This window comes from Pteronotus mesoamericanus, unplaced genomic scaffold (assembly GCF_021234165.1).
Source record: "Pteronotus mesoamericanus isolate MK-2021 breed Mesoamerican mustached bat unplaced genomic scaffold, CSHL_Meso_final contig_230, whole genome shotgun sequence".
Classification (NCBI taxonomy): domain Eukaryota; kingdom Metazoa; phylum Chordata; class Mammalia; order Chiroptera; family Mormoopidae; genus Pteronotus; species Pteronotus mesoamericanus.
The window spans coordinates 403,159-420,012 of record NW_026555096.1 but is presented as its reverse complement, the minus strand read 5'-3'; the positions used below and the strand labels follow the sequence as shown (position 1 = coordinate 420,012).

The following is a 16,854-nucleotide window of genomic DNA, read 5'->3' as shown; positions in this document are numbered from 1 at the left end:
ATCAATCATATGCCCTGTGTTCTCATAGAGGAACAAGCCCCTCTCCACCCCAACATCAAAATGAGTCCTTCAGGACAGAAGCTTGGTGTTGCTTCCTATTTCTCTTTGACTTTTTCTGCCTGTACCTAAGGCCACTAAAAATGTACTTAACTGACCTTTTCTTCAGGATAGTTCTTAGTTCCTTCCATGTTAATATACATTGCCATGCTAAAAAATTCTCCTTCTCTTCTTTGTTTAAAATCAAACTCATAGTGTATATTGCATATTTGAAAGTTGCTAAGGGAGTATATCAAAAGATTATCACAAAAAGATTTTTGTAATTCTATGGTAATGAAACTTACTAGCCTTACTGTGATGATCATTTTTGCAATATATACAAACACCAAATCATTATGCTGTACATGTGACACAAATATAATGGTTAATATAAATGTTATCTGTCAATTATACCTCAATAAAAAAGATCAGTTACCAAAACAAACAAAATAAAACAAACAAAAAGAATACAGGCTTTACAAAATTAGTTTAGAAAAGTAAGTGAATACCACCAAACAGCAACAAAAACACACTCTGGGAGAAGGGGAAAAACCTGATTTCTAGAGTTACCACATTATTTAAACCATCCAGTTTTCAACAAAAAATTGAGATGTGTAAAGAAATGAGAAAGTAGGGCCCATATTCAGAAAAAAAAAATTAGTCAATACAGAAACTGTCCCCAAGTATCCCAGCTGTTAGACTTACTAAACAAAGGCTTTAAATCATCTATTTTAAATATGTTCAAAACAAACGAGAAATTATGTCTACAGAACTAAATGAAAGTATGGGAATAATGCCTCACAAATAAAGACTCTCAACAAAAAGATGGGAATTGTTTAAAAAAAAAAAAAAAGGAACCAAACAGAAATTCTGGAGTTTAAATGTACAGTAATCGAACTAAAAATTCCCCTGCAAAAGCAAATTAGAGCAAGCAGAAGAAAGAATTAGTGAACTTTAGGTAGTCCAGTCTGAGGAACAGAAAAAAATAAACAGCAAAAACAAACATATGAGCAGAGCTTCAGAGACCAATGGGACACCATCAAATGTACCAACAGATGCATAATGGTAGTTGCAGAAAGAGGGAAGAGAAAGGGGCAGAAAGAATATTTGAAGAAATAATGACCAAAGATTTACCTGATTTATCTAAACATTCATGAAGCTCAATGAACTCCAAACAGGAGAGTCAAATACCTAAAAACATCATAATCAAGCTACTGAAAGACAAAGACAAAGAGGGAATCTTAAAAGCAAAACATAAACAAAATTTGGACACTCTCTGAAGGTTGCCTACAAATGTACCTGAGGCAGTTTTGTCATGTACCTCTTTGGAGGTGAATCAGTTAAATATACATTTGATATAACTTCACAGGGAATGTTTTTTCTCCCACTGTAATCTTTCGGACCAACAATCAACCAACTTCTCCAACCCAGTTGAATGTTTAGTCTCCTATACTAACCTCAAAGCAGAAATAGATTCAAAAAGGAAATAACAAATCCTCTTTTGCAGAAAGAAAAAGACATCAATTGATGAGTAATTATGGTTTTTATGTGAGAATGTTCTTTTAGGTATTTGCATAAAAGGCTTAACTTACTGATTAAGAGTTTCTTAAGAGCTATTACTTAATCATTCATTTTTGTAGCTTATTCAACAAGAAAATACTGAGACATAGTAATATCTCAATCAAAAAAAACTTGAATAAAGAAAAAAATCTCAATAACAGACTTAAAGTATAAATTTGACTGTATTTCCCTCTCCTTTTTTTATTAATTTAAATGAAGGACAGATACTAAGATAATCACACTTTTTCTCCTAGAATTAGAGATTAGGGTAACCATAAAATTACTGATTTGTTTCTCCTTTTTAAAGCTCACTATTGTACTGACTCTCTCCAAACACTATAACTGTACTTTTTGCATTTATATATAGTGTCTTCATACTGAAGTATAACAAATCATTTTGGAAATATAATGGAATAATAATAGAATACATGCTCAAAGTCCTATCACTTTCTTCTTTTTAAGGGCTTACATCAGAAAAATTCAGACCGAAGGATATTTGAATAGTTTTTACCCTTGTTCTTCAGATAATGATGTCCAAGAAAAAAATGGCGGGGATAAAATGTCTTACTCAAGATTAGAAACATATAACTAGAGTTGACCTTTGAAAACACACATTTGAATTACCTAGTGCCACTTATATATGGATTTTTAAAAATGAATAGCCTGTACTGTCTTTGATCCCTGTTTGGGAGTCTGCAGATGCAGAGGGCCAACTATATCTATTGATCTACACCATTTTTATAGGGGATTTTGGTATCTGTGCAGGGGGGCAGGGAGACAGGGGGGCGGCTGGAACCAATACCAATGGACAAATTAAGATTTGGGAGAGTAAAAATTATACGTGGATTTTTGACTGCATGGAATGGAGGGTGGGGTTGGTGTTCAAGGGTTCAACTGTGTAACAATTTAAAAAAATCAAGTATGCATTAGTGAATACCAATATTGGAACTAATGCCTATGGCAGAGTAAAATTTATTTGGGTGGCCTCTAGTCTTCATGATAGATATTCATAGAGGGGGAAACTACCCGATTTTCCAGATTTGCCAAAACTAACCTGTGATGATAAGACATTCATTGTGATCCAGCACCTCAGTAAAGAGCCGTGCAACAATCAACTCAGGGTTGATTAAAAAGCGAATTTCTTCTTGTACAAGTCCTGCACTGGTTACACCACCTCCAACAAAACGGTTTGCAAAATCCACCTATTTGAAAAAACATGGCAAGTTAAATGATAATCTAAAATATTTACATATATGATAAAGAAGTATACTACTTTTAAGCTCTAATCTTTCTTTCCTTTCACATATAAATCAATACCAAAATTAGAAATCTTCTCAGGGAGAATAGATTGTGATTGACTATACTCTTTCTGTCTTACTACAGTTAACATCTCTGCATATTTCTTTGGACCCCAAAACCTTAGAAGAAACCTGGAAAATGGAGCTTTTAGACAAAGACTCAATGTAATAATTACATGAAATTTTATTTATAAACCTCTTCTGTGCTCCAAGGACCACAAATCAAGAAAGGTTTTATCTGGAAAGGTTTTATCAAGTTCATTTCCCTACCATTCACTACTCAATTTCCATTTATGTATTTCATAGACTTTAATGTAACTATACCTTTCTTACATAATATGGCAATCAAACACTTATTCTTAAAGAACTGTAAAGTTTAGTAATTGACCTTTTTGGGGGAATATTTTCCTCTGTGGAAGACTAAAGAGGTAAAGATTTTGTCCTTCTAAATTCAATTGCAAACTCCAAACTATGTAAACATTACAAACTATATTTTTAAAATATACCTGAAAAAAAAAAATGAAGACACAACCTAGTTTAACAATAAAGATTCAACTAAATTAATATTTCCAATTTAGTTTAAAACTATACGTAAGTTTTCTGTGGAATACTAAGATGGATCCTCAATCTACATTTAATAATGATGAGTTACACAATCCTCAAGAGAAAGCACACTCAATGTGCCATCATTATTTATTCATCTTAAACTTTCTAAGCACTCCACAGTGTCCAACACTATGCTAGAAATTATGGGGAAATATATAAGAAATGGTTCCCAACTTTGCCTTAGATTATTCTATTTGAGGAGTTATATTACACACACACACATATATAACTGTGTACATATATAATCACACAAAAACAGAATTTAGTAAGTAATGTAAGAAAGGCTTATTACTGTGTAGGAAAAGGACACTCCTGTATCTCGCCTTTCATTTCACACCACTAGCAAACTCACAACACTTCTGACACCAAAATGTGTGGGTTTTCTCACACCAAACAATTCTGCAATACCACTCAAGTGTCCTATAATTCAATTCAGTTCTGACACTACCTACTTTGATAGCATTAGATTTCAAAAGTCAAGGGTTCAGTCCCACAAGACTGCCAGACTTCAGATGCCAATTCCAAGTCCCAACTTCTAACTGATTGTTCATAGGGGTTCCCATGACCCCCTTACGGAGTTTGATAATTTGCCAAAGTAGCTCACAGAACTATGGGTAACCCTTACTTACCTTTACTGATTTATCAAAAAGGATATAATGAAGGATACAGATGAACAACAAAACAAAGGGATACACAGGGCAAGGTATACGGGAAGGGGCAGAGAGCTTCGGGAAGTCCCTCTCCTTATTCACCAACCTGGAAGTTTTCTGAATCCCTTACTTTTGGGGTTTTTATAGAATGTGCAGAATGTAGGCATGATTGATCATTAACTCAGTCTCTAGCCCCTCGTCCTTTCTCAGAGGATGGGAGGCTAAGTAGAAAGTTCCAAACTTCAAAGCATGGCTTTGACTTCCTAGGGACCAGCCTCCATCCTGAAGTTATCCAGGAGTCCACTAAGGATTACCTCATTAGAATGCCCAGAAAATTCCAAGGGATTTAGGAACTCTGTGTCAGGAATCAAAATCAAAGACTGATTATTAGAACAAAAGATGCTCCTAGTGCTCCTATCACTTATATAACAACCCTGGTTTTAGGAAAGAGCTCTTTGCCAAAAGCTGGAGCAGAGACCAATAAAGAGTTTTGTATTATTTCACATATATTTCCATTTATTTATTCATCCTCACCCAAGGACGTTTTCATTTGCTTTTACAGAGAGAAACATTGATGCAAGAGAAGCACTGATTGGTTGCCTTTGTTCGCACCCAGACCGGGGATCAAAAACACTGGACCAGTGGTCACATGTTCCCCCACCCAGACTGGGAATGAACCTGCAACCTAGGGATGTGCCCTGACAGGGATTCAAACCCACAACCCTTCAGTTACAGTATGATGCTACTGTCACTGAGCCACACCAGCAAGTGCACTTTATTCAGGCTATTTTTCATATAAAAGATTTCTTAAAACTTGTTTGTGTTCTCTAAGGCAATTATGACATTAAATGACTATCTGAAGTCTGTTTTACAAAAGAGTAGAACAAGAGTATGAATCTTTTGATATGGAAAACTTTGAGAAAAGACAGAAATTAACAGAAGGCAAAGTATTCTTTCACTATAAAAGAACTTAGAAAATACTAAAAATTACAACTAGACAAGTTCTTGAAATGAGTTACCATAGAGAATCATATATATTTGGGCTTACTAAATCAATGCTAAAAAACAGAGGAACTCTTTAGCTTTTATAGAAAAATAATTTAGGGTTAAAGCTAGACAACCAGTCCATTGATTAAAATTAGTTACCTACTATATAATGAGGTCTTTATGCACTGGATGATTTATGGCTTAAACTGCTCAATTCAACAAATATTAACAGAGTACTATGCTGGGACCCATGGGAAACAAAGATAGGTAAAACATGGTTCCTCACAGTATTTGCAATCTAGATGGGAGTCAGGCACATAAGCAGAATGATAGAATAATTATTAAAGAACTTATTAGTATTTATCTGATACTGTTGAAATAATCCAATTAAACAAAATTAGAGTACGGGAAGGAGGATGGGGTGTGTTACAAAAGGCCATGTCATTCGATCTGGATTTTGCCAGCATTTAGACTGAGGGAATAGCTGCACAAAAACACAAAAACACAAAAAAACCAAATGTAAGGAGCTCTCTGAGGAGAGTGGTAAGCAGATTCCTCATGCCTGGTTGCAATGTACAGTATGGGGAGGGTCACAGTTGTTGATGAGATAGTATGGGGTCCAGAAAACTTTTACTTAATTTTGAAGGTTCTGGGAAAGATTCTAAAAAAAAAAAAAAAAAAAAGTAACAACAAAGGACCTGTGTTTCAGGAAGGTAACTCAAGCTACAGTTTAAAATAAACTGGAAAAGTATAAAATTAAAAGCAGAGACTGATTAGGTGACTACTGAATAGTTTATACAAGCACAATTAGGTCCTCAAATATGATGATGGGAAAGAAAGTGAAGGAGAGACCCCAAAAGAAATAAAATAGATAGCACTTAAAAACTGAGAGACTGGCTAAGTATAATGGTATTGTAAATTAAAAAAAAAAGAAACAAATAAGGTTTGAGATCAGCTAAACTTAATTTTTACTGAAACATGGTAAATAGTCAAAATAGAAATGTAAGCTTTATCCAACTTCTGTATTACTTGGCAATGGTAAATGAAATACATTCAATGTCCATACATTCATGCTATTGTTCATTTTTTAAAATAAAAGGCCAACATCCATTACTTGAAAGATATGCACAGAAATAAATACACTAAACTCAATATGCCTCTGAAAGCAGGAGGAGTCCTTTAGAAAATCAAAGTTTCTACCACTTAAAAAAGTTAATAAAAAGCTACTCAGGTGAGAAACTGGCTCCAGTACATGAAAACAGCATGTGAGTACTTCTTTATTTTTACCCAGTCATTTTCCAACTCACTTTAAAGCTACTTGTTCAGATTACTCAAGTTTCTGAATTATAACTTGATGAAGAGAAATGATAATACTCCTTAGAGGTTTTGTTGTTGTTGCCATTCAGCATAATATAATTTATATGCTACACAAGAAGCTTTGTGGCACTGTAATACAATATTCCCTGATCTCCTAGGGATGCATGGCATGAATAGGGAGAACAATTAGTAGAAGCATTTATGGTATTCTTTTAATCTTCTGAGGTTTCATATTTCATCTATAATATATTCCAGAAAAGTACGGAGAATCTCAATCTTGAATGTTGTTAAATAATTCCTATTGAACTGTTTTGTAATGGAAGCCAGCATTCCTGCAGTGCTAACTAGCAGTAGCTTTGTTGATTTTGTGTGTATTAACACTCCCTTAGTTAATCCAGGACTTTAATGTAGGAAAATGTGGGGGAAAAGTGATATTCATTTGAAATAAATTTGAACCATATTTCAAAATTACTGTTTTAAACAGAAGAAAAAGTACTGATTAAATACAAATTTAAAACAATTTTAAAGTACAGGACAAATATTAATTCAGGTATCCTGAGTATTTTTGTTTATTATCTCAATAATCACTGGGAGAGGTGATTTAAAACAAAACATTGCTTGCTTCTTTGAAGATTTCAATTACAAATATGTCTAATGAAAGGAAATGCTATCTGTATCATTAGGCACTTAGGGCATCACATAACTAGCCAAATCCAAATCAGTCTAGTCACTTTACAATACTGTTATTTGAATATATTAGTCTATTCTCAGGCAACTGCTTTATGTAGCTTCTGATCCAGTACAGGGTAGGACAAAAGTAGGTTTACAGTTGTGAGTACGTGAAACACAGAGTTTATTCTTGTATTACTATTTATTAATTATTGTATTATTCACCATTTGAAACTGTAAACCTATTTTTGATCTGCCCTGTACAGTCATCAAATAAGGACTGAAAAAAAAAACCACCCAGCCATTCCCAGTGTAAATGAGTGATATTCAAGATTCTCTGAAAGAAAACTGATACTACAATGCTCTTATAAATGGAATAGGAACACGATAAGAAAATGTTAGCAGTTTCTCTGATGAGTGATTTGAAAAAAAAAAATCACTTTGAAGCAAAAGCAAAACAGATGTTCAGGTTAGGCGTTACATCAATTTAAAGCTTGTTAACTCCTTTTTCCAAAATATTTTTTTTAAGTAAAGGCAGTAACACAGATTAATAAAGATTAAGAGATGGAAAAACTGTCTGCTCTACAAGAGGGTAAAGACAGCAAGCATAGTTGGTTCATGTGGCTAAAACAATCATATGGGAGAAAGGAGTTTTTATCAATCAGTTTTAGATGTCTGCCTCCCAGACCTAAATAAGGTTGGTGGCAGAAAAACATCGCAAGCTGGTCATCATTTAGGGCAGAGCAAGAGCCCTTAAAGAAAAAGAACAAAACCGTCTGGTGACAGCTTGTCAAGACCATACTCTGGAAACTTCATTCACTGTCAATCTAAAATCTATGTCTGAACCAAGAGGCCCGGTGTTGTCCAGATGTTGGGATTTTCTGTCAAAGGCTTTTTAAAAAAGTGGCTCATGTAAGAAACAGAGACTATACATTGGCAAGTAACAATATTACCATGGCTGTCAAGTTGATTTGTTTGGTGTTTTTCTCCATTCTGTTACCATTCTTCTTTGTATTAAATTAGCTTAGGAAATAAACAGCTTTTGAATTCCCTTTGCTGTCAGAAGCTTGATAAAAGTCCCAAACACACACACACTGCTGTGATTCACCTACCTGTAGCATGCCTTGACCATTGCCTTCTATGGTACCTTCATAAGTGACATGCAGTCGAGTCAGGAATTTTTCACACCTACAATTTTTAAAAAATTCCCTTATTTATCTTTTAATGACAGGTATTTCACTACAAAAAAAAAATCTGAAAATATAAAAGCTATAAAAAAATTTGAAACCACTCCAAATCTCAAAAGCTAGAAACAGATGCCTACTGTTAACATTCTTGGTTTAAAGCCTCCCAAACATCTTCTAATTCAGATATATAAGTATACTCTAAAAATCCTTCCTTCCTTCCTTCCTTCCTTCCTTCCTTCCTTCCTTCCTTCCTTCCTTCCTTCCTTCCTTCCTTCCTTCGGAAGGGAGGGAGAGAAACATCGATGTCAGATACAAACATCAACCGGTTGCCTCTCACATATGCCCCAGCTGGGGACCAAAACCATAACCCAGGCATGTGTCCTGACTAGGATTCGAACCGGTGACCTTTTGCTTTGCTGAATGATGCCCAACCAGCTGAGCCATAACAGTCAGGGCTAATATACATTTTTAAATTAAAATGAGATAACAGACTGTTTTCCCCTATAAAATATCAAAATTCCTCCTTTTTTAAGAGTTGAAAAACCTCTCAAAATATTTTTTTAAAGTAAGATCTATAAAATTTTGTTATTAAGCTAGAGTTGACAACCTAAGGAAAAACATAGAAAAATTTGGTAATAAATCATATATGATTCTCACGTGGGCTCTATTTTCACTTGTTCAATAAACGTGTGTATGTGAGGGGGGGTTGTCTTGATGAAAACACATTCTACAGAAATTCTGATCTGTCATATTTTTATATTAATAAAATTGACAGCTGAATCTAACACCTGAAAGTAACAATTATTTTCTTTCATTTTCATAAACCACGGTCACTAAGCTGTTAATGAAGTTCAGGACATGTTACCCTTTGGTATATTCAATACTTTAGGCTGAAGAGGTTTGAGAAGATGGCAGAAGCAAGGTCACTCAAACCTTCCTTCTTCCCTGAAACAGGCCACAAAACCCTCCTGTGAGAGTTACCCTCTTTATGCTTAAATGAAAGCAGTGTTCTTATCTTTGAAGACAAAGGGATCCCAAGAAGAATCCTAACAAAGGCAGAGAGGCCATGCAGTCTCCCCAAGTTTACTACAATTACCTCACATTCCTTAACCCATTTATGACTGTCTACTCTTCATTAAATCTAGCCTAAAAATACAGACATCTATTTCTTTGGGTCTTTATTTCCTTACAAAGGCTCCCATGTCACATAAAACTTATATAAAATAAATTTGTATGCTTTTCCCCTGTTAACTCTGTCTTGGTTAGTTTAATTTTCAGATGCAGACAGAGACTCTAAGAAGTTCAGGAAAAACTTTTTTTTTCTCAGTGTTTATCTAGCTTACATTACATTAAAAAACTAATGCCATTTTATTAGTAACATTTGTTTATGACTTTTTTTTCCTTAGGAGATTTCCCCCCTAATTATTGAAAATGAAATAAAGTATAAGGTAAAATATAGTAATTACTCCCCCTAATTATTGAAAAAGAAATAAAGTATAATTGAATGTAAAAGATGAGATCAAAATCCCCTAAATTATATAAGGTTGGCATTAATTTTGGATGGGGATTATATATTTTTTTAAACAATTATCTATTTTTAGAAACAATTTAACTGAGAAAGTGATAGAGATCTGAAGAGATCACTGGGTAGGGGTAGGGAGGGGCCATAGGAGGAAGTTGCCCAAGGCAATGGCAAACAGTCTAGGATGGGATTGGTTGAGAAGCTGAATGCCTCCAGAACCCATGGAAATATGGGTGAGAAAATTTAAAGTAAAGAGAGCAAAGACTGACTCTTCTTCCTGGAAGATGCCTGGATGATTGTGCTGCAGCTGCCTTTGTGTTTCCCAAAGGACGGTATTTTGGATGGGAGGGAACTGTGGCGACAGCCTAAGATTGGGATGGCCTGGCAGAGGGTGGCAGGATTATTCTTTTTTGGGTGTTCTAGAGGGGAGGGGCTCCGAGGCAAAAGCCTGCCATTCTTCCAAGATTGTGTAGCTTTTGTATCTTATGTTAATCTGTAAACTAACTTTATAGAACTAAGATAATTAAAAACTAACATGGGGAATGATAGGGGAACTCAAGAGTTAAAAATTTTAGCTTTGATAGGCTTAAATGACTAAAGTATGTGGATAGCTGCTATTCCAAAATTGGGTAGCTTTGAATAAAGACTCCTTTCCTTTATCACCAAACCTCTGGAATTTGGCCTAGAGGGTGGCAGTGGGCAGCAGGACCCCACTTGCTATTTGGTAACAGAAGCACTATTTACTTACTGTTATGCTTTTTTCCTGGTTTCAGTTGAGTCAAATACATTTCAGCCTAAACTCAGTCAAACAGAATTGAGAGCCTTAAACTTAGAAGGTAATTCAGCACAGGTTCTGTTCTAAGAGCCTAATTTGTATTAACTCATTTAATCCTCACAACAACCCTACTTTTACAGATGGGAAAACAAAGCACAGAAAACGGCTAAGGGCTAAGTAACCTGCCTACGGCTAGTAAATGAAACAATAAAAATTTAAATCCAGGTAACCTAAGCCAATGGTTCAAGCCCTTACCCAGTGTGAGGTACTTTTCAAAAATTACATCGGAAACCTCTTGTAGAAAATAGTACCACAAGTTTGATTTTTTTAAACTTCTTTTTTGGGGGGTGGGGGGTCCTACTTTCCTAGTAATTTTATTCCAAGGGAGACCACCTGTGAGAATACTACTGAAAAGATTAAAACGCATGATCCAGAAATCTCTGGTTTGTCAGTCAGGATTTCAAAACAGAAATCTCAGCTGTTGTCAACTTAGAGTTCAGTTATCAAATAAAATTACGAAAATGCTAGAAGATGGCATTTTTTTAAGCATCCTCCAACTCCCTGATAGGTTTTCCCTTCTGTCCCCTGAAAATTCTCCATTCCACTGTCCCAGAAATCAAAGACATAGCCTACTATGGCTCTCAGTGAATAATTAAGCCTGGCTAATGTATGTACTGATAATCACAGGGTTAACTATAACATGTCAGAAACTTAGAAATCAAAAAAGCCTATAACTTCCTGGTGCCCATGTAGCCCCTTACTCTTAGAAACACCAACAATCCTCATCTCTTCTTCATCCTTCCTCTTTAAGTGAATGCATGTTTCTGGTTCTGTGGAGTCTGGGAGATGGATATTAATTATACTCTCCAACTCACTTATGAAGCAGCTAAAACAAAACAGAGACCAAAGACATTTTTTCAAAGTTAGAAAGGTTACCAAGTTAAATTCTGTCTATCAACGTTAAGGGGAGTATCTTGATCTTACTCAGGGGCAAAATTATTTCACTGACACAACAGCCTTGCAGATCTCTGCATTTTGACTTATCCCTTCACTCCCAGATGGTGACATATAAGTGAGTGCACTTTCACATTACTGCCAAATGAATGTCAAATGCAGACTAGAAATACTGAGCTGAATTAGAAAACAAGACCACTGAATGACCTATAAAATCTACAACAAAGTAATGTAAAAAAAAAAAATCTGAATTCCTATTAGAGACTAATTGAAGAACTAAGAAAAGCAATCTTCTGTCCTCTGGTCTGGATAGATAACATAGCAGATTGTTACTTTTAGTTCTAGGCACCATATTTTAAGAGGGACAAATGGTCTGAGGTATGAACAGAGCAGAGATAAAGTGTTTAGAATTCATATTATATGTGAAATAGATGAAATAAGTAAGTTTTGTTTGTGCCTGTGTGCATTGTTAGAAGTGGGGTGAATCAAGAACGCATTAAGATACATGAAGGAAGACTAAATGTTAAAGAAAATTAAGTTTATTTATTGTAGCTGTAGAATGAAGAACCAGGAGTAGAGGGGATAATTACTGGAAAGACAGACTTTTAAAAAAATAGTTTTTAGAGAGAGGTGGGGGAAACATCAATCTGTTGTCCCCCTTATTTATGCCTTCACTGGTTGATTCTTGTATGTGCCCTGACCGGGAATAAAACCTGCAACCTTGACATATGGGAACAATGTTCTAATTAACTGAGCTACCCAGCCAGGGTGGAAAGACATACTTTTTAAGTGAATGGAAGTATTAGAAAATAACACAAGCAGCCAATGAAAGTGAAATAGTGCATTTGCCACCACTGAAGCTGTCTAGTCTCCATCTGTCATTGGTGTTAAAGAGTTGATCATATTTTTAGTAGGCAGCTAGACCAGATGACTTTCTCAGGTCCTTTTCATCTCTAACATGTCATGACCCCAAAATGTTGCGCGTACTCTCTTCCTTTCTGGCTCAACTGTGTTTTTGTTCTTTTCAGGTGTTTAGTCTTTTATTCACTTCCCTTTATTAATAATCATCTCAGTCATGCAGCCAGCCTCCTAAAGTAACTTTGTTTTTCTTTCCCCTCACAAATGAATATGTTTGATGAATGAAAACACTATGGGAAAGCCACCTAAGATGTGTCTCCTTAAGTTAACTCCCTTAAGAGTGACTCCCTTTCATCACTAATTCCAAAAAGAACAATTACAAACTAGAGTAAAAATTATTAGAAAGTGAAAATAAGAGGCACTGGTTAACATGAATGCACAACCAAAATATGCATTTAGTATGTCTAATCATGTCCTCACATATGTTGAAAAAGTTGATCCATTATTATTTAAGTGCTTTGGGGATTGGCTCTAGATTAGGAAATGTGTTCACTATTCCAGGACACTAAAAAATTTACAAACCTGATAAACTCAGATTGGTTATTATTCTCCTCAGTATTTGCAGATAAATAATAAGAGCAAAACACAGGAAATTAGCAGCTTCCACAAAATCTGCCAATAGTACACACAGACAGCAAAACCTCAAAATTCTTACCCATCAGGCAATATTCTAGCTAATTACTATTTACATTTAGTTTAATAAAAAACTTTTCCCAATCTTGATCCCCAGGAAAAAAAGTCGTAAAATACAAACACTAACCAAAAAAGGAGGGCAAGAAGGAACATTAAATACGGGTGTTCCATTTAATATTAATGTCTTCGCACACAAATTTCCTTAATTCTAAATAGGACTTTCAGAAGACAAAACTAAGACAGAAGACAAAAAAAAAGTCAAAGGGTTGCAGACTTTGATTCAAAAGGTATAATCTTTTTAACAATGACAGCGATCCATGGATCAGTTATGAGAGGAAACTTCCTAGCAAAAAGGCAATTTTTTAAGAGGTTGGACAAACACCTTTCCAGAGGCTGCAAAATAAAATTCTTTCATGGTAAAAAGATTCCTTCTAATTCTAAGGTTCCAGGATTATTTTTATCCTTATTACCTTTCCCACTCTGGAAAATCTTCAAGACTCTGTCTTGTAAATGTCACCAACCCAGTAGGTTCTACAAAAGCAATAAAAGAAAAAAAGAAACACCGAAAATAAGCTTAGATTTTAAAAGATCATACATATATTCAGTAAAATAATCAATCTAACAATAGCTATAAAACGAATCAGGAAGCACCAAGCTTAGTGTTGGAATACAACAGAAGATTGATTTAAAATAATACCCTTACAGTAGGAATTCTTCCTATAAAATAGTTAAGACCTCATTAAAACAAAAAAATACACAAATGACAGCACATCAGGAGATTCTGAGCACTGGTACTTTTTAGTGACATTTTCTAAATTGCAAACACTTTAAAAAAATAATTGGGAAAAAAAGATGCATAATGAGTGTAGCTTACACAATAAAGACAGAACAGAATTTTAATCTGTAGGCTCCTCTCAGAGAAAAACCTTAACCTGACACCTATAAACTGGTGAATGTATAAACATTTTTGTGTGTTATAATGAAATAAAATCTCTAGAATTAAAAAGAGAAAATTGTTGCCATGCCTTTGGAGTTAACATAGCCAAATCCAGGGCTTAAACAATATGTAATTGCTCTATTTATAAGGTGCCTTAGCCATAAGGAGAAGTTACTGTGTTCTAAATGGTTAGAGGAGAAAGATGACATAGTTTTTAAGTAGCAATAGATATAAGAAGATCAAACACAGTAAATTTTTGAGGATAAGATCCTTTTTTGTTTGGCTTATCTTTTAACTAGTAGAAAAAGCAACAAATAAATCAGCTGGCCAAAAGCAATTTGTTTGATTCGAATCAAAGAATAAACTAAAAAGGTCAGGCCATTTTCTTTTTTTTTAAAGCTCTTAAGCAAAGAGAAATATGTCAGGAACTATTAGTGATAATGATGGTAGAGTCGCAATGAAAGCTTAGCAACATGTCATTCCTTTGGATGATTCTACATTTCTTTGCTTTCAATCACAAGCAGTAATAACTCAAAAATCATAAAAATATTTATATGAAAAAACAGAATTTTGTTAACATGGGTTATAAAATATTCATTAGATATCTAACTTTCTTTAAGACAAATAGATAACATTTAAAATTTGTAACTAAGAAGTCAAACAATTCCAACTAGCGAAGTAATTCTATTAATAGGAAACTAATGTTAGTATCATCATTTAGTAACTTAGCAGAGATGAATATAAATATCCTTCATATACACTAGGAGAGACCAAAGGAAATTCAAAATTAACAATGCTGGCAAAGTGAAAGAAAAGGCAGATAAACATGGTTCTTCAGATAAAATTAATAACAAAAATACCTTAAGAATGTGCTTATTACTTTTCTTCCATAAAAATGTACCTTTCATGACAGAATAGGTTATTTTGGTTACTTAAATATTTTCATTAATAAACCAAAATGTATACTGCATATGAATCATTAATTTTTAAATACTCCGTCTCTATTTTATTTAAAACTATATTGAAAATCAAGTAATTCAGAAAGTTATTTAAATTTTTTAGTCTCAATATTGATGTTTGACAACACTCAAAAGTTGGTCCTGATGGAATTATATTTTATCAATTCTAAAAAGGACATTTTTTTCCTGTATTAAATTTCTGAAAATAGAATACATCTTTCATAGTCAGAGGTATCCAGCCATTGCATTTGGTCTGAAATAAAGTTAAATTTTTCCAGAGAAGAAGTACATCTGCTTCTGTGATCATCTAAGAGCACTGCCAACTTGAGATCAGTCTGAATTAAATCTGCTGCACGCTTTTGTGGATCACACTAGTAATAATCACTTAGGACCTCAAACTTGAGCCCTGTGGTTCAAGTTCTCAGGGGAGATTTTTCTTTTTTGGTCCCCTCTCTACCCAGTGTCCAGATTGACAGCTGCAGTTTGCTTACTGTCCTTTTTCTGCACGGCCAGGTGAGTTTCTCATTTATCCATACAGACCTTTGGTGGACCAGCTTTGTAAGAGAAGTTTCCTATGACTCCCTATCCTGAGGTTATTTTTTTCCCTTCTTAGTAATATATAACATAATGGCATCTCCAACCTTCTATAATGTTCAAGATTTTATGAAATATATAGTACTTTAAATATATTTCTGTAGTTTCTATTCAGTAGACTCTAGAACTTCTATAAAAAGTAATCATTAAATTGCAAACCTCTTTTATTCCAATTAGTATTTCCTCCTGAAATCTGTAGCTTTATATCCTGAAAACCTATAGCATATTTCACTATATTCCTACAAAGAACTAAATTGGTATATAGTGAAAAAGATAGGACATAAGGTGTCTAATTACAATTTAGTTTTTCAGTGTGACTAATTCCTAACACTTACGATGGTTTATAAATTTCTAGTTGAAAAACCAAAACTTTAGCTTTTTCCCTCAAATTATTTAAAATCCTAAAACGTAGAAAGGCAAGTTAGCCTTTACAGGAGATACATGATTTGACTCCAAGGACAGAAAAGTAAACTCTGAATTACTTAGGTATAATAATGAAATTCATTCTATTTAGAGTAGCAAAAAAATGTACTTATTTTTCTAATTAATTATTACAAATTCTAATTTGGTTTTATGCATCATAAGCCTGAATGTGCCTTTGTTTTCCTTAATAGTTCAGTAAGTACAAAGGACAAACTAAAAATTAATAAGCTAAGAAATAATCCTCCATCAAAGAAACATGTGATTTTTCCCTTAAATTCCAAAATCCTGATAATTGATTTCTTTAAAAAAATCTGAACAATGTCCGATAGCAATACATTCAAGGGGGAAAAATGCCAAGTAAGCATACTGTGATGTGAGATTACTTACTAAAGGAAGGATGTGAGGAAAAAAAACAAAAGGCCTTAAAATGATTCAATGATGTGTTTTAAAGACAATCCCACAACCCGGATGACCTAAACTGAAAAGAACTCATTTCACTTGACCAGAGTTGACTTGCTCTATTTAGCAAAAGCAAACTTTTGAGATATTCTGGTTTTCTTAATAACCAACTTGCAAGAAAGGCCACCCATTGATAATAGCTAATGTTTACTAAGCATGTATCTTCTCATTTAATATTTACAAATAGCCTACGAGATAATTATCATCATTCTTTTATTTTATAGATGAATTGAGGCTTAGAGATGTAAAGCCTTTAACTTGCCTGTAGCCGCCAAGAGCTAGGATAAGAGTAGCAATGCCAATCTATAATCAGCTGGTCACTAAGAGCACTGGTTAGATATTTACCATGACTGCCTCAGGTGCTACAACT

The 16,854-nt window shown here is 34.2% G+C and overlaps 1 protein-coding gene across 3 annotated transcripts in view; it reads right to left on the bottom strand.

Annotated features, from left to right (window-relative positions):
• Positions 1-16,854, bottom strand: part of PARG (poly(ADP-ribose) glycohydrolase) — a 181,398-nt gene that overhangs the window by 60,852 nt on the left and 103,692 nt on the right. For all 3 annotated transcript variants that reach the window (XM_054572362.1, XM_054572360.1, XM_054572361.1), the window contains exons 11-13: positions 13,583-13,643; positions 8,236-8,311; positions 2,651-2,798 (exon numbers count right to left, since the gene is read on the bottom strand). In XM_054572362.1, coding sequence (XP_054428337.1) covers positions 2,651-2,798; positions 8,236-8,311; positions 13,583-13,643 — 285 coding nt within the window. The remainder of the gene's footprint in view (positions 1-2,650; positions 2,799-8,235; positions 8,312-13,582; positions 13,644-16,854) is intronic.